Here is a 23373-nt window from a genome sequence, read left to right on the forward strand (position 1 = left end):
ATTCAGGGGTGTTAATTGCATTCACAATGTTGTGCTGCCATCACCACCATCCATTACCAAAATTTCTATCTCCCTAAACCAATTAAGCATTATTTCCCCGTTCCCTACCACCACCCTGGCCCCTGGTAACCAGTCTTCTAGTTTCTGACTCTGAATTTTCTTATTCTGATTATTTCATATCAGTGAGATCATACAATATTTGTGCTTTTGTGTCTGGCTTTTTCACTCAACATAATGTCTTCAAGGTTTCTTCATTTTGTTGCATGCATCAAACCTCATTCCTTTTTGTGGCTGAATGATCCGTTGTAGGCAAACATCATATCTTGATCTGCATGGCCTTAACATGTGTCATTTACATACATACTTTGAGTTGTTTTGGTTTATTTATTAATAGCAGTTCTTAGCATCATATATTGGGATATGATTTCCTCTTTTAGAAATAATTCAAATTCCTATTGTTTTGGACAGTGTTTGGATAGTTATCATCATCATGGCTTTTGACAGTGGTCTGTAGTAGAATCTCTTTTAGATCCCCTCTTTTTTTTTTTTTCAGAAGGTGTTTTCTTTTGACAAAACTCCATTGTCTTGCTTTTTATAACTATGCAGATAGCATGGAGCTTTTTTGCCTTTCCTGTTTACATCTGTGGGAGTTTTGAAGGGAAGGAAGATAGATATTCAGTTGAGGATAGTTTAAAAATTTTACTCAGTTAAGAATTCAATACAAGCTTTATTAACAGTCTTTTGTTTTACTCCTCAGGGAACTGCTCAAGCACATCTATAACGAAGGAAATAAAAAGTGAGGATGACAAAACCTGTGCCATAATTGCAACCTCTAATCCCAAGGAGGCTGATGATTCCATTTCATTGTCTAGTGGCCATGTGAAGTCTCAGGAATCCCCCAGTCTTTCATGGCCAAAGTCTCCGGAGTCGTGCTCCTCAGTGGCAGAGAGTAATAGTGTGTTGACAGAGGAAGAGAGTGATGTGGAGAGCCGTGGGAGTAGCCTTGAACCAGGAGAAATCCCAGTGGTCCCCAGTGGAGAGAGAGATGACTTCAAAATCCCCCGTGTATGTGGCAATATCCTTTTATACTGTATTTATTGTGTTGTGAGAGAGCTTTCTGAAAACAGCATATGGTGTACTGAAATCTTGCTTTAGGGCAGAAATAACTAACGTTTCACATTTATGAGTTTTAATCATATATCCTTAGATAACTGGGAGGTATGATTTCTGCATGCTCTTGCTCACATGGTGATAATTCGGAGAGCGTGGTATTGGTCCCATGTTGGAGCTTGGTTTTCTTTGTTTTTTTTTAACTTTTTTTTTAATTAAACCTTTAATTTTTAGGCAATTATAGATTTTCATGAAGTTCTAAGAAATAGTACAGAGAAATCCTGTCCATCCCTTACCTAGTTTTCCCCAATAGTAACATCTTATAAAAAGTGTAGTACACTATCATAACTAGGATATTGACATTGATACGTTATTGATATAGTCAAGATTCAGAAAATTTCCATCACCTGTATTATTAACCAGGCTGGAAAGAATTCCCCTGAAGGGCTCTTGACCACATCTGGCTAACAATTAATACCTGTCCTTCCTAGGCTCCCCACAGCCTCTGTTTTGGAATTAGGGCTCATCTAGTAACTCTTTCCTCTGACATCTTTCTGATGGACCTGATCTTTTTGGTTCTGCCCACTCTCAGAAACAGGCCTTTTGTCTGTCAGTGAAAATCAAGGCCCCTCCTGATTACCAAGCTCCCTATTCTGACTTCTGTTTCCCTGATGTCCTTGTACATTGTCAATTATATGCTTTCAGCATAATCTGTCCATATTCCAAAATATTGTGAATGGATCGTGTGAGCTAGGACTGTGAGTAGTGATTGTCAGGATTCATTAACCTCTTCTGAACTACAGAAATTGTTTGGGGACCTCAGGTGTATGAATAGGGAGAGCCTTAGTTGTTTGATAGGGTAAACTGGATGGACAGCCACTTAAACCCACTTCTTGATTGCTCCTGCTCATTTAAACACAGGCCTTTTTGTAACCTTGAGTAGCCAAGGGGATTATATAAAGACATGAATTTTGAATACCCTGTTTCTAAATTATCTTAAAATTTCAAATAAACTATGATGTCCCAATTTGGCCCAATAATTTTATCATTTTATATATGATTTCATATTTTGCTTGACCAAAAAGTAAATATTTATCAAGCATATGATAAATAGAATAAATGTAGTCTCATTTATTTGAAAAGGTGGCTAAAGAGAAGTTTCTAAATGGTATGCACATACTAGTAAACAAAATTCCAAATTTAATTTCCTATAGGGTTTAAATGGCTAAGCCTATATTGGGATTATTTTTGAATGGTGAATGAGTCAAATGCACACTTAAATTATATTTCTTCACATTCTTTAAATTAGAATGGCAGTTTCCTTGCTTTCACGGGAAGTAGTTATACAGCCAGTTCTTTAACTTTAATTTGTATCATTTCACTGAGCAGAGACTCACAGCTGCTGTCGAGGGCTGAGTGGCTTGGCTTGCCCCTTCTAAGGAACAGCTACATCAGCTACATGACATTCTCCTCTTTTCTCAACCATGCTGTCAGATAACCCCCTTTGTAAAACACAGATTTTTTTTTTTTTTTTTTTTTTTGCAGGTTTGATCAATGTTTGTTAATAATAAGTGTAATGCATGTGTACACTGGTGGCAACCAGCTTTAGGCATTCTTCTCAAGGTTATATAAATGCATGTAAATTTCTTGCAAAGCTTGACTTAACTGATTCTTCAACAGACTACTAAAACTAGATTTTGATTTCTTAATATAGGAATGAACAGTTTTTTGTTTTCTTGGTTTGATGGATCTTCTGGAGAAGTGGAAAATTCAGGTCTAGGGTCTCCACATTCTGCAATAAAGGGCTTGTCTGTACAGTAGAGCTAGGGCCAGGATTCTGTGGCACTTACATATTGGTGAAGCTATTCTTCAGTTCAAAGCTACTGATAATTCCTTTTTGCAACCCAGTGTAGCTGATTCTGGCATTATTTGTCCATGTGAATTGCCCTCAACAGTGGCCTTCTGTCTCTCATAGTAAAGTTTCTTTTTATTTATTTATTTTTTAAATCTTCATTTTATTGAGATATATTCACACACCACGCAGTCATATAAAACAAATCGTACATTCGATTGTTCACTGTACCATTACATAGTTGTACATTCATCACCTAAATCAATCCCTGACACCTTCATTAGCACACACACAAAAATAACAAGAATAATAATTAAAGTGAAAAAGAGCAATTAAAGTAAAAAACAACACTGGGTGCCTTTGTCTGTTTGTTTGTTTCCTTCCCCTATTTTTCTTCTCATCCATCCATAAACTAGACAAAGGGGAGTGTGGTCCTTATGGCTTTCCCAATCCCATTGTCACCCCTCATAAGCTACATTTTTATACAATTGTCTTTGAGATTCATGGGTTCTGGGTTGTAGTTTGATAGTTTCAGGAATCTACCACCAGCTACTCCAATTCTTTAGAACCTAAAAAGGGTTGTCTAAATTGTGCGTAAGAGTGCCCACCAGAGTGACCTCTCGGCTCCTTTTGGAATCTCTCTGCCACTGAAGCTTATTTCATTTCCTTTCACATCCCCCTTTCGGTCAAGAAGATGTTCTCTATCCCAAGATGCCGGGTCTACCTTCCTCCCCGGGAGTCATATTCTACATTGCCAGGGAGATTCACTCCCCTGGGTGTCTGATCCCACGTAGTGGGGAGGGCAGTGATTTCACCTTTCAAGTTGGCTTAGGTAGAGAGAGAGGGCCACATCTGAGCAACAAAGAGGCATTCAGGAGGAGGCTCTTAGGCACAATTATAGGGAGGCCTAGCCTCTCCTTTGTAGCAACCGTCTTCCCAAGGGTAAAACCTGTGGTAGAGGGCTCAACCCATCAAACCACCAGTCCCCTATGTCTGTGGTCATGTTAGCAACTGTTCTTCTATTCACAAAAGTCCTTCAGAAATTTGTCACCACTTCCCTGTCACACATATGGAACATCAAACAAGAGATCAAAAGTTTTATTTGAAATGACATCATTAATTATGAAATATTTTAAACATATATCATAGTAGAGAGAACAGAATAATAATGCATGTCTCTGTGCTATCACCCAGCTTCAACTAATAACTAATCTTATTTCATCTAAATGCCCAACTCCTATGACCTTGGATTTATTTTGAAATAAATCCCACACATCATGCAATTTTATTTGTACACACTTCAATATGTATCTCTTAAAGATATGGATTTTTCCCCAAACATTTTATTAACTATATATATAGCTTTAAACAGATCCTTTGTTCAAATCAGTATCAGACAGGGTCTACACATTGCATTTGGTTGGTACATCTTTTGTATTTCTTTTCATCATCTGTTTTTTTTTTGTTGTTGTTGTTCCTATTTATTTGCGTTAAACTGGATTGAGTATTTTATAGAATTTCCCATAATCTGGATTTTTCATATCTCATCCCTGTTGTTTCAGTTATTATGTTCCTATGTCCTATATGTTTTCTGAAACTGGTAGTTAGATCTAGATTTGAGGTTTTGCAAGAATGCGTCACAGAATATTTCACAGGTGGTACTGTGGACTCATCCTGGTGGTTGTCTCTCTCTCCCTCCCTTTCTCTCTCTCTTTTTATGATGTTAAGATTGAATAGTGGGTTTAGGTTTGTCAGCCATCTCCCTCCATTAAAAAGTTCCCTACTGGCATTTTCATATAAAGGTTATAGTTGTTGTTGATGTTCCATTGTTTCATTAGAGCCTGTCACTTGGTCTTTTCGTTAGTTGGAATTATTTTAAGAGAACGTTTCTTCATCAGATATTTGGTTGCCTTCATATACAGTTCATGCTAGAAGGGTTTGAATCTTTCCCTTTATCAGTTTTCAGACTAAGAGTAAGTTCCTTGCATCCTCCAAAGGTAACTTATGAATGGGTTGTTTTCTTTTTTTTTGAGTATGATTATGACCTCATGGATTTTAATATATTCCATGTTTATATCCACTCTAGAATTTATTCTTTTGTTGCTGAAATTGCCCCTTTATTGTTTCCTGAGTCTTTGGACATAGTCTTGATGCCTTCCTTCTTTTCTGTTATTACAAGATACTCCAGGTTCATTTTGCACATTTCTTACACCAGTCCTGAGTTTCTCCCAAAAGTCCTGTCTCCTTTTAGTAGGAGCCATTATTTAAACACTCTTGTTTTAGCTCTGTGAGTGCTCGTGGCTACTTGGGTTGGTCATTGTTATGGAAAATTTCAATGGACGGTGCTAGGGAAAACATTTTTATTTCTTGAAATGATAAATACATTCATGATATAATTTTACCTTTCATTTGGATTGAACAATTTTAATTACTACAAACACTTGTCACCAAAGAAGTTGCTTGCTTGTTTTTCTCTCTTTGGGTATCCTTTCCAATAATTTAGGTACATAATCCTGATGTAAGGATAGGAGTGTTAGTGTCATATCTGACCTCATTTTCTACAGTTCTCCCCACCATTTCCAGCCATATGGGGCTCCAATCTGTCCCTGGAACACAGTGACTATGTTCCTAATTTGCATACTAGTCCCTCTGTCTTAAATGCTCTTCCCCCTGATGGCCAAATGTTTATTATTCCTTTATTGCACCGAAGACGCCACAACAAGGCCACTTTGTCAGAAGGCCTTTTTTTGACTCCCCAGTATTATATAGCCCCTTCACCATCATTTTCCATTCCTTTGTCTTGCTCTATTTTCCTTCATTGCATATTTGCTTCATAATACCTGATAAGTATTTATTTTTTACTGATATTTTGTCAAACTCCCCTTGCCCCCCTTACAATGTAAACTCTTTGAGAACAGGGACCAGTGTGTATTGTTCCTACTGTAACCCTAGCTTTTAAAACTGCACAACACATCATAGAGTCTCAATAAATATTTCTTGTTGACGGAATTATCATTTCCCACATTAATTTTTAGTTGTTATGAACCATGCATAACTTGGATGCCGTATTATTTTTTTCATCCTTTCCCCACCCCAGCTTTGATTAGAATGCTCTTACACATTCTCTCAGAATCCTGTTGTGGTATCAGAGGCCAGCACAGTTTCTCCACCTCTGTCCACTCCTTCTTTGGATTCCAGAAAAATTTCTGAGACTGCTTTCTTTTGTAGTCAGCTGTTGATGTAAACCCACTAGTTTAAGCCTTTCTGTGACCCTCCTCATCCCCCTTTTTTGTACTCCACGGGAAAGAGAGTTTTTAGCAGGGTTCTCTCTGAAAGAAGAAATCCTGCATGTGACTAGCTTTCTGCCTTTGGAAGGAAAATGTGCTCTGAAGATGCCAAGACAAAACATTTCATATAAAACTTAGTGGTTTCATGATGTCATTTCAAATAAAACTTTTGATCTCTTGTTTGATGTTCCATATGTGTGACAGAGAAGTGGTGATAAATTTCTGAAGGACTTTTGTGAATGGAAGAACAGTGAATAGACTCAGTTTGGCAGGATTGCCTTCTCTGTGAAGACGGAAAGCAAAAGCACCTGCCAGATGTTCACATGTGAACATCATAGCAGTGACTGAAGTCCAAGACCTTATATTATTATGAATATATAATCCTGCATTCAGATTAATTTTTAAGAACCTGCTGTCTCCTGAGTTTATTGCAGATTTGATAACCTCCCCTGCAGTTCAGGTAGGATTTTAATATGAAGTGGGAGGAAAGTTATTTGAACTCTTCTAACAATTACTAATAGCATAGATTTCTGTTTCCTTCAAGTTAAGAAAAAAAAAGGAGGGGGGGACTAATTCTCCAAGAGGTAAATAAGCACCAAGTTTTCTTCAAAATTTAGTTATAAATCATTATTAACCATAGTTTTTTACTTTTAAAGCAAGTTTTAACTTTGGGTGTTCCCCTCATTTTTATTTCTATAACCAGAGGATAGAGGGAGAGACCAAAACTGCTAAGAGTTGGCGCCATCCACTCAGTAAACCTCCAGCAAGGTCCCCAATGACACTTGTAAAGCAGCAGACAACAAGCGATGAAGGTGAGCTCATGAATTTTTTCTGCTTTTTTTATTTTTCTGTACAGATATTTAAGAACTGTTATAAAAAAATGGTTGGTAGAGAAGAATGTCAAATAAGTGGCAAATACATACCATTAGAAGATCATACTAGTGAACAGTTTACGGACAAAAGGAAAATGGAGTTCTTTGAAATGTTAATTTGCAAAGTAAAGACCTGCTTCATATAATCTAGCCATAATTTTTCCTAGTATAATCTTTCCTGTTTCATGTCATGGGATAAAATCAGTCAGTATTTCCTGACATTTCATCTTTCCTGACATTCCTGATATTTCACCTTACATTCCGGAACAAGTTAAGAATGACTTCTCTAAAGATGTCAAATCATGGAATTAACATGCTGTAGGTTTCTTTGCATTGTCTTTTCTTTTAACTTGAATTCATTACATTTATTAAAACCGTCTTGAATAAGAAACTGTGTACAATACTGCCACGTCCTGTGATACCTGGTGTGTCACCTAACTCTTTTTTAACTGGATTGTACTCTTGTGGCTTGATGCAAAGTAGTTTCATTTACAACCAGTCACCATTCCTGGATAGAGCACTTATCTTTTTGTGTAGCCTTTGGTTGCCCTTTTTCCCTCTCTTTCTGTCTCCCTGTTCTTTAATGTCTTTTCCTTGCCTCCAATTAAAAATCAGTCTACTGACCTGCTATTTCTTCCTTGCCAGTGTCTCTTATCATCATGAATGCCTTCTATTCTCCGTCCTGAAGGGATCCAGTTAACCAGATGTTTTATTTAGAGGCCTTTTTCAGAGGTGTTCTCTTTATTGGTGAGAATTGTTAATTAAGGTCATGTCTATGTGAGGGTGCTGTCAATGGAGTAACATGAAACTTGGATTCAAGCTTTTCTTTTAGTTTAAATATATACGTATATTAGAGTAGACAGACATCTTTAGCAGATTTCTTTCTTTTACCCACTGTCTTCCTTTATACTCCAAATTTAGTTTGATAAAAAGAGGATAGATATAACGGTCATATTATTTCCTATAAAACCAACCCAGGATTTGAATTCTAATTAGAGTAAAAGAAGTAATGAAATATATTTGTAATTATTCCAACATAAATTCTTATGTACATTATTCATGAATTTAAATTACCTTTCCCCAATTGTGGCCTATATTCAGAGCAGTTTCTCTGAAGGGAATAGGTTATACTAACACACACTGAAATCTGCTTTTGTCCTGTGTCCTTATTTTCTCAAAAGAGTTATTTCATTGTGGGCCATCATTATTTGATTTAGAGTTTCCCATTGGAGAGCAGTTCTGATTTCAATATATATAGTATGAACATTTATATATGGATTGGATTAATGAAGTCATCTCAAGGGTTTGAGGTTAAATATCTTGCTGAAGCATAGATGCTTGTAGTTTTTACAATAGTCTTACTTTCTATGCTATTATGTTAAGGACTTGTGGGGTCCTCATAGAATTTTTGGGAATAAATAAGAAAAATCAGAAAATTTATATGACGGCTGAAAAAATGTGTTCTCTTAGATTTTTGCAAGCTTCCAAATTGACAGTGGAGAATATTCTGTGGCCTGGAATAAATTACTTACAATATCCGTCACTTGAATGTTACTGCAGCCTTTGCCTCTGTGTCTTAGTTACTTGTGTAACTATAAATGAATGAAATCATCATTGTTAGAAAGCAGTGAAGAATGGGTTTAGTGTTCATGAGGAGCACACAATTGCAAATCCATTTTCTTTGGGCAATTTTCCGTCCTATCTACAGGACTCCTTTGCACTCCTCATATAGTTGCAGGTTTGTTTGCCAGATAGGAGCTTACCTGGATCCGAGCATCTGAGAATTTGAATCATCAAACAGAGTCTCTGTTGGTCAAACAGCATTTCTATACTGAACCTGGAATTTGACTCCCCAAAAGAAAGGCAGCAAAGGTCAAAGATACGTGATCCAGCACCTCTGGGAGTTTATGGTGCCCCTGGGAGATTCGTGTCCTATATGTTGCTATTCTCTCTGGGACAGAGCAGTGACTTTTTGATTTTCAAATGTCCTAAACTGTGGAGATCATTCTGCTTGGAGGCAGATCCAATAATTGCGGAGTCAGTTGGGACTGACTGCCTCTCTCTCTGAGCTTTCCTTGGAAAAGATTTTCCATGCTCAGCAGCAAACCACAAGGGTTGGTGGTGGTGGTGGTGCAGAGGGGGATACATAATAAAAGAATAATTGTTACAGTATGGTAGTAAGCACTGTGAACGTAATTCCCGGTACTGAAATAAGTAATCTGAGTGTGGTTAAAAGGGGATATGTTAGATTGTATGTATGTATGGTACTAGAATAAAATTTAAAAAGAATCCATGGAATTTGCACAAAACAAACATTTAATAGTATAATTTTAGAAAATTATAAAAATCTGCTTTCACCAGTTGTAAGAAATGTATCACCCAATACAAAGCATTAATAATAGGGTGGTATATGGGAATCCTGTATTTTATGCATGTTTGTTCTGTAAACCCGCAACTTCTCAAATTGAAAAAAAGTTAAAAATACACAAGAATTGTTGGGGTGGTGCAGAGGGGGATACATAATAAATGAATAATTATATGATATAGCATCTTTACATAAAATCAGATTCTGATTTATTCTCTTTAGACTAAAAAATAATCTTAACTGTATAGTATATGCCTATTTTTTATAATTTAAAATTCTAAACTTCCTACTGGTTTTCTTTTAACTGAAATGTTTTTCAGTAGTAGTTTCTGTGAAAGTCAACTGAACAAGGTGATCTTGAAACATAGATTAACGTTCTGTTTATTTTCCTGTTTATTAAACTAATTATTTGATTTGTTGAATTGAAATGTAGATTGAAAAGATAAGTGGAATCAGTCATTTTTTTTTTTTCTTGAAGCATTCGGGATATGTGCTCATTCTTCTCTTGTGACATGCTTGTATTTGATTTCAGAGCTCCTGATTCGGTGTCCATAGGGAAGGAGGGTGTGTGTGGTGTAGGAAGCAAGGTGAAGCAAGCCCACCCTGAGGACCACATTTTCTGGTCTTGAAAGGCATTGGGAATGAGGGATCACCCATTGTGGGGGTCAAAAGCTCAGAAATCTGCTGCAACTTTTCGTTTTCTTTGGTTATAAGGATGCTGCACGAAGTCTGCTTTGAGACAGGATAAGTGCTCAATACCTCAAGGCCATTCATGATCCAGTACCGGCTTCATTTCTGTCAACTCCATCTGCCTTTCCATCCATTTAGAATAATTTAAAAAAAAAAATTCCCCTCTAAATATAGTCTGCTTTCTTCTCCCATGCATTTTCCTAAGTCTTTGCTTTACCTGTGCTACCTTTTGATTCTTGGAATCATTTTCTATCACTTCTCACTACCTTCCTCTCCTCTTTTACCACTTATCTTCCCATTTTACTCTATGCTTACTTAGCTCTATCATAGCATTTATCACCTGACGTTGTGCTTATTCGTCAGTGTGTCTGTCTCCCTCCTCTTCTCTCCCCTTTTCTCCCCTCCAAACCCATGACTGTGGATCTGGTAGTTGGGAAGCCCTGGTTGAGGTATTTGGTAATTCTTGGAATCAACCATTCAAAGGATGGCAAATTCCTGCATATGATAAATACTGTTGTGTAATAGGAAAGTTAAATCCTTATTCGGGAATTATTCTTTGTATATATATTTGTGTATAGAAAATTGTGCTGTTTTAATTTGCTGTCAAAATGTGAACAATTATGTAAGTCAGCTGTCTCAGTTGTGCATGCTGACAAGGTTACAATTTATTTTTTTACCATTGTGCCTAATCCTAGATTCGCTCAAAGTCAAAATGCAGCTGACATATTGAAGATGTGGCCAATGTCTTGGGCTCTTGTTGGCTTTCATAGTTATGATGTCACACTGGGCCAGCAAATGACTCCGTCTTAAGAAATCACTTATTCTTTGCTTTAAGATACGCTGTTATAGTGCATTATTTTTGTCCCCTCTCACCTCTGCAACAAAGGATTATGCATATGTTGTTGTCTTATGTCTTATGCATGTGCAACTCAGTTTGATTTGTGGATGGACTTTTTCCTGGAATGTTTTCTTTTGACTGCCCAGAATATTAGAAAGCAGTAGATTTGAGGAAGAAGAGGTATATTTCGTTGTTGTATAAAACCATTCTTTAATAAATGCATGCACAGCTGCATACACACACACACGCTATACAGTATGGTAAAATTGAAATGTCAGTTGACAAAAAGTTGAAGGCCTGAATTGAACAACTGAAATATCAGGGAATTGGTTAAATGCAGTATGGAGTAGCTATTAAATACCCTTTGTAGCTATAAAGAATGCTTTCCAAGTACTGTATTTAACACTCTGGGGAAACACCTCCAATATAAGGTTAAGTGATAAGCTATAGCTCAAACCAGTTTTGTCTACATGGAGGATATTTTGAGGTAAGTAATTCTATTTTTATGGTCTTAGAAAGTGCTTAGCAAGCAGCTTTGGTATCTGTATTTCAGATTCACACATTTTGAACCCATAGCTTGCTTCTTCTTACCTGAGTTTTCATCAGCAGGATTTTAATTTCCTGAATTTAATGTCCTGAATTGACATGGGGTTAGTAGGTTTCCTACATTGGCATCAATGTCTTCTGAACACATATTTTATCAACTTCCCTGCCTTGCTTCTCATGTTCATTGATTGTTTAAAGCCTTCTTTCTGCCAAAGGGCTTATCCCATATGTAGTATAACTGATTCATTCCCAACATTTTTTATTAGTATAGCCATAAACCAAGGACAAGCCTTTCATGCACACAGGAGACCTCATGATCAATGCAGTGGCTGACACTACAATAACTCTAGATAGTGACACCACCCTGTATTGGTGGTGTTTGGATTTGACATACTTGTGCTGAAAATGATTTTTTTAGAGATTATGAAAGTTAAGTTGAACATTTATAAGAAAGCGTACAATATTGTTACCTGGTGATTTTAATTTTATTTTGTATGCTGATAATTTTTCAAATTTCCTAGAATAAACATTTATTTCTTTTATATTTGGGTAAAAAAAGTGTTTTAAAAAAACATGAAATATGAATGAGATGGACTAAATTACCTGATGATCCTCCTACTACAAAACACCCAGAAATAATGGATAAAATATAGTAAATACTCTTTGTCTATGCATGAAGAGGCTGCACATCATAAAGGGCAGTATCTCTCCATGGCTGCAACGATGAACTCTGGGGTAAAGTGGCTCTATGACTCCATTAGATGCATGACCTTGAGGAATTTACCCCTCCATGCTTCAGTATTTCCAAAGTAGGATTGTATCACTTGCTGCTTAGAGTTGTTCTGAGGGTTATTAAACTGTGTATAAACAGTGTTTGGCACAGAATTTAGTAAATGTTTATTGCTGCTGTTTTGATGTTATAAGGAAGAGTAGGAGGATGATCAGTGAGCTCGCAAGGAATGGGGGAAATCTTGAGGGGGTTCAGAGAGACAGGAGATACAGAGCAGTGAGGGAGAGCTTACGCTGTGCATATTTGGGGGGATTTGCTGGGACTAGAGTGAAGGTGTGGCAGTTGAAACTAAGACTGCCTGTGTAAGATCTCCAGACATACAGAAGTGGACTCTTAAAAGGCTGCATTCTTAGTGAAAGTGGGGAGTAGGAAATTAAAAAAAAAAAAAAAAAAAAAAAAAGGAAAAGAAAAACTGGGCACAGGCAGAGGACAAGAGAATTGCCTTTCCTGGGTCTGGGCTTGGATGGAGAAGAGCCTTAGGATAAGAGGAGACAGACCCTCGGAGAATTCTTAATCTAAGGACTGCCATCAAATTTGCATCTCATTTTGATCTATAAACTTCCAAGGTAAGAGTAAAAGTAGGTGTTGGGCATTAGTGTCTCCTAGACAGCTGGCAAAAGCAATTTCAAAACTTTCTGGGAGAGACATTTCCTCAGTCCAGCCTGCATAGGAGTCTGTTTGACCAGTGGGCTGATAGACTTTGGAGCCCTGGCTTTGACCTTTATAGGTTCTTTGATGTTAGACACCTCTTCTCTCTGGGCTTCAATTTCCTCTTGTCTAAAACATGAAGTTTGGTCATCAGTGATCAGGGTTCCTAACCTTTGGGTTCATGGATTATTTTTGGACATTTTTAATTACCTTAAATAGCATATGGTGATATGTTAAGAGCTATGGAGCTTCTGGCAGATTTTGTAAAGAGATGATCACCACTGGGCCAAATTTTTATTTAAATCCTTTAACTTTTTAGAATAAAAATACAGAAATTATTTTTATAATTTTTTTAGAATAATTATACAGAAAGATCAAAAGACTCAGAAACCCATCTATTAAAAGTTTACTTACCCAAGTGCAGAGGTGAACCCACCTACAAGTTTGAAAATTTACAAGATTCAGATTAAAGCCCTTGTCAATGACTCTAATTTCCTCTAGTCTGAAATGTCTGAATATCTTTTTATGAAACACCAATTTAGCAAGTGCAGCACTATAATAAGCTGTTAAGCATCCTTTGAAATTAAAATCAGTGTTCACCTAGATCACTATCTATGTAATGTCTCCATGCTTTGAGGATTAGATTGAGAGTGCATTTCAGGCAATGTTACATTATTTCATTTTTCGGAAAGTCTGCCTGTACTAATGTTATGGTTCATTTTGTAATGTATGAAATGTTTGAATATAGATGGAAAAGATGGAAATTTCTGCTTTAATTACAGATTATTCTTGGTGTTTGGCCATTATTTAACCAATCTAACCTAGGTTTTCAGTTGTTTTGGATAATAAAATGTATACATCTAAGCACATTTAAGAAAGTGAAATATCAGGAACTCAAGTCCCGCAAAATTTTATCCCCAGCTTCCCAAATGATTTCCTCCCTTTTGCACTCGTTTTATTGTGATGCGATTGACTACTAACCCTGCCATAAGCATATTTTCTCAAGATTAGAATTAATTAGATATTTTTGGTTTCTTCTGGAATTGCCTGGATTTCCTGTGTGTGTGTGGTGTTTTGTTTGTTTGTTTGTTTTTTCCTGAATGCTTGAACCTGTCTCCTTCCTTCACTGGAAGCGATACGTAAAAGTTTGCCCATTATTGGGAGCATTGCTAGTATACAAGCTAGCTGTTGAGCACTTTGCAATTGTCCCTCCAACAAAAGGACGTTATTTAGAATCGGTTGTTCCTGTTCACCTTTTGTAGATAGATGTTTTTGCTGATCTAGCATGCTTTACAGGTTTGCCAGTCTTCATTTTACTTCTTTATTTCGAGGATTTCTTAAATTGTATATATTGACCAACTGTAATAATGATGTCTTATATTGAGTCAAACTTTACAAATATTATTTTAAGTATTAAGTACAAACATTGAACTTAATACTTAAAATAATATTTAAATACTAAAAGTACACAGTTATTTATTCAGACAGATTGTAATGAGCAATGGCTTCTGTTTATCGTGGGCAGCCTGAGTCTCTCCTTGACTATTAATGACTGCATTACCTGGGAAACTAAGTGTAGTCATTTCTCCTTGCTTGCCTTTCACTGGAAATGAAAATAGTGAAATATAGGAACATCTTTCATCAACATTGTTTTCCCTCTGTAAAAACGTCTCTTTCCCTCCCAATTTTGAAAAACAAATGCTTTTTTATGACTGCTTCATGCCATGCTCCAAATGTTATTAATTTTTACATAATGATCTCTTCTGTTTGTTCAATCAATTCTTATTTGCTTGAGGTAATATTATACTTTGATGATAAGCACAGTTATATTTCTCTCTAAACACTGAAACAGCAAATTCAGCAGATTGTTAAGTAGACTGGCTTGGAATGTTTGTTGATAAGTCACAACCAATGTGTTTCTGCGCTATGTGAACATAAAACACTAAATGTTGTTGGCACTCAAATTGAATGGATATTTTATGTAGTACTTTGTATTAATACTTGCGCATTCTCAGTTTAGTTTCATTTCTCTGTCAGTAAATTCCAATGGAAGTCCCGGTGTCCTTCACTTTTCCTGTAATATGGGAAATAAAAATAAAAAAACACCTTGCTCTTATTATGCTAATGACTTGATCAGGTTTTGATTGAATTAGAGGGAAGATGTTCATTTATGTTCTGCAGTTGTCTTCTGTGCTTTTCACAGTCCCTCTTGAAACTTTTCTAAACAATAGTTGGCATAAAGTCATGATCACCTGCCTGAATGTGCTGAAAGTATTGGGATTGTAAAATGATAGTCAAGACTTTGATTTTTGTGACCTTGCACATGACTTGTAACTCTCAAAGTCTTCTAGGAGACTTCTGAGGCACAGCTTTTCATATTACAATGCACAGTTCATTCCATTCTTTAGAAAAATAAACTGTATTATACTGAAATGAATGAAATTGCCAATATTTGACAATTTTTAATTGACATAAACTGCAATACTATACAACTCATATATATTACTTTACATTTCCCTAAACTTTTACACAGCCTCCTTTCCCTAGAGACCTAAATGTCTTAACTCTAAAGACCACTGAATTATCCCATATTTTGCATCACATTTTCTGCATTTTTATTTCCACTTGTTGCTTGGTTGTGAAGCTAGCTCTGATGATGGAGAATAAGCATGCAAAGTTTGCAAACTTCATGTATTTTTGAAATTTAATTTCATGATAAACTTCATGGTCTTTTTTTTGTTGTGTTGCTGACCAATGAAAATTTATTCTTCGGCTAGCAATGTTCTGCAGGCTGGTATGTAGGCATTGTTGTGGATTTTAGGAAGGAATTTTTCTTCTCTAAGAGATTAACTATCATGTCTAAGGCTCTCAGCTAGTTAGAAAATGGCTCATTTTACTCTCATTTTAATTATATATAGAATTGTTTTACTTTTTTCTGGGTCCTAGATTCCCAGGTTTTAAGGAGATGGTGAGGTGACTGATTTTTTATACTGCAGTGATGTTCTTTTGTTCTTGTTATGGAGATTGGATCTCAAGATCTTAAGTGCAGGTATTTTTGCTGTGCTAATAAAAATGAGTACAAACTTGAGAAAATATTTGCTACTATACATGAACATATATGAATGTTACTCAAGTATTTTCATAGTTGTTAAGGTATTTTCTTGAGGAAATATGCTTTATAATGCCTTAAGCAAGTTAGATGAGGATCTTGGATAAGAATCTTTCTGCAGGAGACTAGTGAGCACAGGGTTCCATGGAGAGCGTGAATCTGGCATGTTTGAAGAATTGCCAGAAGTAGAGCGGTCAGAATCTTCTAATATGTTTTTATGTGGAATGAGAATTAACATTTGCTGCTTTTCCTCTTATTTCTTCAGTACATTCTCTTGAATAGTCTTGCCCTGTTTCTGTAGTAGTCAGAATTATGGCTGCTGTACTTCTCTGAGTTTCCGTAGCATCTGTTTTGTGTAGTTTTCCAGGTGATACTTTTGTTACTTCTTGGGTTAAATTGTCTAAGGATTTTGCTGTTCTTTACACAGACTAAAAGAGCTGGCTTGTAGCCAAGGGGAACTTTTTCAAGTGGGTTATATAATGCTTGTAATTCATTGTTTGGAGATCTTGTTTTGCCATTTTTTGACTTTGTGTTATTGATGAAAGAGTTTAAGAAACAGGATGTTTCTCTCATTTGAGAACTTTTGAATTCTTGAAGGCAAATGATTGTTGATTCCTTATTTCCGGCATCTATGATATTGCTGTGTAAATAGTATATAAGTTTCATATGCTTACTCTTTCACCTATATTTGATTTGATGCCCCAAATCAGTTCATTTTGGTGCTTTGTTTTCAGCTTGTTTCCCAAAGCTTTTTTACTTTTCTCTACGGATTTTCTTCTTCTACCCCTCTCCACTAATATAAGTGTATTGACTGTGATGGTTAGTTCTCATTTGTATACATTATGAGTAATCATTAGTCATCACTCTTAAGATAGGTGGTATTATCATTTTTACTGATGAGGCCCAAAGATACTAAATCACTTGCCCAAGTATCCACAGCTGGCAATTACATGCTTTGAATCCTGTGTGTTTAATTTCAAAATTTGCATTCAAATGTGCTTTATCTCAGTATTAATCTCCAGGAAGAGAGAGAGTATTGATAAAAGAAGCTGAAATAAACACATATAAATGCCTGAAAATAGCCGTCTTTCTTTTTTTTTTTTTTTAATTTTTTTTTTAAATTTTTTTTTCATTTTTATTGAGATTGTTCAGATACCATACAATTATCCAAAGATCCAAAGTGTACAATCACTTGCCCCTGGGTATCCTCATACAGCTGTGCATCCATCACACTTAATTTTCGTTCAATTTTTAGAAACTTCATTACTCCAGAAAAGAAATAAAGTGAAAGATGAAAAAAGAAAAAAAGAAAAGGAAACTCTAAACCTCCCCTATCCCTAACCAACCCCCCTCAATTGTTGACTCCTAGTATTGATATAGTACGCTTGTTACTGTTTATGAAAAAATGTTGAAATACTACTAACTGTAGTATATAGTTTGTAATAGGTATATAGTTCTTCCCTATATGCCCCTCTATTATTAACTTCTAATTGTATTGTCATACATTTGTTCTGGTTCATGAAGTGATTTCTAGTATTTGTACAGTTGATCATGGACATTGCCCACCATAGGATTCAGTTTTATACATTTCCATCTTTTGACCTCCAACTTTCCTTCTGGTGACATATATGACTCTAAGCTTCCCCTTTCCACCTCATTCACACACCATTCGGCGCTGTTAGTTATTCTCACATCTTGCTACCAACACCCCTGTTCATTTCCAAACATTTAAGTTCATCCTAATTGAACATTCTGCTCATACTAAGCAAGAGCATCTACATTTCTTCCACAAGGCAGGAGGGAGAGTCAAAGAAGGTAGAGAGGCAAAAGAAAGAGGAAACAAAAAAATGACAGCTAGGAAGCAGCAAAAGGAAAAATAACCTTAAATCAAAGTAGAATAAAGAATCAGGCAATACCACCAATGTCAAGTGTCTAACATGCCTCCCCTATCCCCCCCTCTTATCTGCATTCACCTTGGTATATCACCTTTGTTACATTAAAGGAAGCATAATACAATGATTCTATTAGTTACAGTCTCTAGTTTATGCGATTGCATCCCTCCCCCAATGCCTCCCCATTTTTAACACCTTGCAAGGTTGACATTTGCTTGTTCTCCCTCGTAAAAGAACATATTTGTACATTTTATCACAATTGTTGAATACTCTAGATTTCACCAAGTTACACAGTCCCAGTCTTTATCTTTCCTCCTTTCTTGTGGTGTCTCACGTGCTCCCCATCTTCTTCTCTCAACCGTATTCATAGTTACCTTTGTTCAGTGTACTTCCATTGTTGTGCTACCATCTCCCAAAATTGTGTTCCAAACCACACACTCCTGTCTTCTATCACCCTGTAGTGCTCCCTTTAGTATTTCCTGTAGGGCAGGTGTCTTGTTCACAAAGTCTCTCATTGTCTGTCAGAAAATATTTTGAGCTCTACCTCATATTTGAAGGACAGCTTTGCTGGATATAGGATTCTTGGTTGGCAGTTTTTCTCTTTCAGTATCTTAAATATATCACACCACTTCCTTCTTGCCTCCATGGTTTCTGCTGAGAGATCCACACATAGTCTTATTAAGCTGCCTTTGTATGTAACGGATCGCTTTTCTCTTGCCGCTTTCAGGATTCTCTCTTTGTCTTTGACATTTGATAATCTGATTATTAAGCGTCTTGGCATAGGCCTATTCATATCTCTTCTGTTTGTAGTACGCTGCGCTTCTTGGATCTGTAATTTTATGTCTTTCATAAGAGATGGGAAATTTTCATTAATTATTTCCTCTTTTATTGCTTCTGCCCCCTTTCCCTTCTCTTCTCCTTCTGGGACACCAATGATACATACATTATTATTATTATTTTTTTTAATCATCATTTTATTGAGATATATTCACATACCACGCAGTCATACAAAACAAATCGTACTTTCGATTGTTTACAGTACCATTACATAGTTGTACATTCATCACCTAAATCAATCCCTGACACCTTCATTAGCACACACACAAAAATAACAAGAATAATAATTAGAGTGAAAAAGAGCAATTGAAGTAAAAAAGAACACTGGGTACCTTTGTCTGTTTGTTTCCTTCCCCTATTTTTCTACTCATCCATCCATAAACTAGACAAAGTGGAGTGTGGTCCTTATGGCTTTCTCAATCCCATTGTCACCCCTCATAAGCTACATTTTTATACAACTGTCTTCGAGATTCATGGGTTCTGGGTTGTAGTTTGATAGTTTCAGGTATCCACCACTAGCTACCCCAATTCTTTAGAACCTAAAAAGGGTTGTCTAAAGTGTGCGTAAGAGTGCCCTCCAGAGTGACCTCTCGGCTCGTTTTGGAATCTCTCTGCCACTGAAGCTTATTTCATTTCCTTTCACATCCCCCTTTTGGTCAAGAAGATGTTCTCCTTCCCACGATGGCGGGTCTACATTCCTCCCCGGGAGTCATATTCTACGTTGCCAGGGAGATTCACTCCCCTGGGTGTCTGATCCCATGTAGGGGGGAGGGCAGTGATTTCACCTTTCAAGTTGGCTTAGCTAGAGAGAGAGGGCCACATCTGAGCAACAAAGAGGCATTCAGGAGGAGACTCTTAGGCACAAATATAGGGAGGCCTAGCCTCTCCTTTGCAGCAACCGTCTTCCCAAGGGTAAAACTTATGGTAGAGGGCTCAGCCCATCAAACCACCAGTCCCCTATGTCTGTGGTCATGTTAGCAACCATGGAGGTGGGTTAGGCGAATACCCCTGCACTCTCCACAGGCTCCTCAAGGGGGCACTACATCTTTTTTTTTTTCCTTGTTTTTCTTTCTTTCTGTTTTTTTTTTTTAACTTTCCCTTCTTTTTTAAAACAACTGTATAAAAAAAAAGTTAAAATGAAAACAAACATACAATAAAAGAACATTTCAAAGAGACCATAACAAGGGAGTAAGAAAAAGACAACTAACCTAAGATAACTGCTTAACTTCCAACATGTTCCTACTTTACCCCAAGAAAGTTACATGATATAGCAACATTTCTGTGAACTTGTTCCTATTATATCCATCAGAATTTAACAGACCATAGTCATTTCTGGGCATCCCCAGAACGTTAAATAGCTTATCTGTTCTTGGATTATTGTTCCCCCTTCCTTAATTACTCTCTACTGCTAGTTCCCCTACATTCTACATTATAAACCATTTGTTTTACATTTTTCAAAGTTCACATTAGTGGTAGCATATAATATTTGTGTTTTTGTGCCTGGCTTATTTCGCTCAGCATTATGTCTTCAGGGTTCATCCATGTTGTCATATGTTTCACGAGATTGTTCCTTCTTACTGCCGCGTAGTATTCCATCGTGTGTATATACCACATTTTATTTATCCACTCATCTGTTGAAGGACATTTGGGTTGTTTCCATCTCTTGGCAATTGTGAATAATGCTGCTATGAACATTGGCGTGCAGATATCTGTTCATGTCACTGCTTTCCGATCTTCCGGGTATATACCGAGAAGTGCAATCGTTGGATCGAATGGTAACTCTATATCTAGTTTTCTAAGGAACTGCCAGACTGACTTCCAGAGTGGCTGAACCATTATACAGTCCCACCAACAATGGATAAGAGTTCCAATTTCTCCACATCCCCTCCAGCATTTGTAGTTTCCTGTTTGTTTAATGGCAGCCATTCTAACCGGTGTTAGATGGTATCTCATTGTGGTTTTAATTTGCATCTCTCTAATAGCTAGTGAAGCTGAACATTTTTTCATGTGTTTCTTGGCCATTTGTATTTCCTCTTCAGAGAACTGTCTTTTCATATCTTTTGCCCATTTTATAATTGGGCCGTCTGTACTATTGTCATTGAGTTGTAGGATTTCTTTATATATGCAAGATATCAGCCTTTTGTCAGATACATGGTTTCCAAAAATTTTTTCCCATTGAGTTGGCTGCCTCTTTACCTTTTTGAGAAATTCCTTTGAGGTACAGAAACTTCTAAGCTTGAGGAGTTCCCATTTATCTATTTTCTCTTTTGTTGCTTGTGCTTTGGGTGTAAAGTCTAGGAAGTGGCCGCCTAATACAAGGTCTTGAAGATGTTTTCCTACATTATCTTCTAGGAGTTTTATGGTACTTTCTTTTATATTGAGATCTTTGGTCCATTTTGAGTTAATTTTTGTGTAGGGGGGTGAGGTAGGGGTCCTCTTTCATTCTTTTGGATATGGATATCCAACTCTCCCAGCCCCATTTGTTGAAAAGACGATTATGACTCAGTTCAGTGACTTTGGGGGGCCTTATCAAAGATCAGTCGGCCATAGATCTGAGGGTCTATCTCTGAATTCTCAATTCGATTCCATTGATCTATAGGTCTATCTTTGTGCCAGTACCATGCTGTTTTGGCAACTGTGGCTTTATAATAAGCTTCAAAGTCAGTGAGTGTAAGTCCTCCCACTGGGTTTTTCTTTTTTAGAGTGTCTTTAGCAATTCGAGGCATCTTCCCTTTCCAAATAAATTTGGTAACTAGCTTTTCCAAGTGTGCAAAGTAGGTTGTTGGAATTTTGATTGGGATTGCATTGAATCTGTAGATGAGTTTGGGTAGAATTGACATCTTAATGACATTTAGCCTTCCTATCCATGAACATGGAATATTTTTCCATCTTTTAAGGTCCCCTTCTATTTCTTTTAGTAGAGTTATGTAGTTTTCTTTGTATAGGTCTTTTACATCTTTGGTTAGGTTTATTCCTAGGTACTTGATTTTTTTGTTGCTATTGAAAATGGTATCTTTTTCTTGAGTGTCTCTTCAGTTTGTTCATTTCTAGCATATAAAAACATTACTGACTTATGTGCATTAATCTTGTATCCTGCTACTTTGCTAAATTTGTTTATTAGCTCTAGTAGCTGTATCGTCGATTTCTCAGGGTTTTCTAGATATAAGATCATATCGTCTGCAAACAATGACAGTTTTACTTCTTCTTTTCCAATTTGGATGCCTTTTATTTCTTTGTCTTGCCGGATTGCCCTGGCTAGCACTTCCAGCACAATGTTGAATAACAGTGGTGACAGCGGGCATCCTTGTCTTGTTCCTGATCTTAGAGGGAAGGCTTTCAGTCTCTCACCATTGAGTACTATGCTGGCTGTGGGTTTTTCATATATGCTCTTTATCATGTTGAGGAAGTTTCCTTCAATTCCTACCTTTTGAAGTGTTTTTATAAAAAAGGGATGTTGGATTTTGTCAAATGCTTTTTCAGCATCTATTGAGATGATCAATTGATTTTTCCCTTTCGAGTTTTTAATGTGTTGTAATACATTGATTGTTTTTCTTAAGTTGAACCATCCTTGCATGCCTGGAATGAACCCCACTTGGTCATGGTGTATGATTTTTTTAATGTGTCTTTGGATTCGATTTGCAAGTATTTTGTTGAGGATTTTTGCATCTGTATTCATTAGGGAGATTGGCCGGTAGTTTTCCTTTTTTGTAGCATCTTTGCCTGGTTTTGGTATTAGATTGATGTTAGCTTCATAAAATGAGTTAGGTAGTGTTCCCTTTTCTTCAATGTTTTGAAAGAGTTTGAGTAAGATTGGTGTCAGTTCTTTCTGGAAAGTTTGGTAGAATTCCCCTGTGAAGCCATCTGGCCCTGGGCATTTATTTGTGGGAAGATTTTTGATGACTGATTGGATCTCTTTGCTTGTGATGGGTTGGTTGAGGTCTTCTATTTCTTCTCTGGTCAGTCTAGGTTGTTCATATGTTTCCAGGAAATTGTCAATTTCTTCTACATTGTCCAGTTTGTTGCCATACAGTTGTTCATAATATCCTCTTAAAATTTTTTTAATTTCTTCAGTATCTGCAGTTATGTCACATTTTTCATTCATTATTTTGTTTATATGGGTCTTCTCTCTTTTTGATTTTGTCAGTCTAGCTAGGGGTTTGTCAATCTTGTTGATCTTCTCAAAGAACCAACTTTTGGTGATATTTATCCTCTCTATTGTTTTTTTGTTTTCTATGTGATTTATTTCTGGTTTAATCCTTGTTATTTCTTTTCTTCTACTTGGTTTAGGATTGGTTTGCTGTTCATTTTCTAGCTTCTTCAGTTGTTCCATTAGTTCTTTGATTTTGGCTCTTTCTTCCTTTTTGATATATGCGTTTAGTGCTATAAATTTCCCCCTTAGCACTGCTTTTGCTGCATCCCATAAGTTTTGGTATGTTGTGTTCTCATTTTCATTCGTCTCTATATATTTAGCAGTTTCTCTTGCTATTTCTTCTTTAACCCACTGATTGTTTAGGAGTGTGTTGTTTAACCTCCAGGT

General features: G+C 36.6%; 1 protein-coding gene across 11 annotated transcripts in view; it reads left to right on the forward strand.

Annotated features, from left to right (window-relative positions):
* KDM4C (lysine demethylase 4C) overlaps positions 1–23373 on the forward strand; it is a 517981-nt gene that overhangs the window by 296185 nt on the left and 198423 nt on the right. For 10 of the 11 annotated variants that reach the window (XM_037798517.1, XM_037798518.1, XM_037798531.1 and 7 more), the window contains 2 exons: positions 758–1065; positions 6953–7061. In XM_037798517.1, coding sequence (XP_037654445.1) covers positions 758–1065; positions 6953–7061 — 417 coding nt within the window. Of the gene's footprint in view, positions 1–757; positions 1066–6952; positions 7062–10018; positions 10074–23373 lie in introns of those variants that run through there. The other variant, XM_037798527.1, reaches the window with a different exon arrangement.

The sequence above is a fragment of the Choloepus didactylus genome, chromosome 10, assembly GCF_015220235.1.
Source record: "Choloepus didactylus isolate mChoDid1 chromosome 10, mChoDid1.pri, whole genome shotgun sequence".
Lineage (NCBI taxonomy): Eukaryota > Metazoa > Chordata > Mammalia > Pilosa > Megalonychidae > Choloepus > Choloepus didactylus.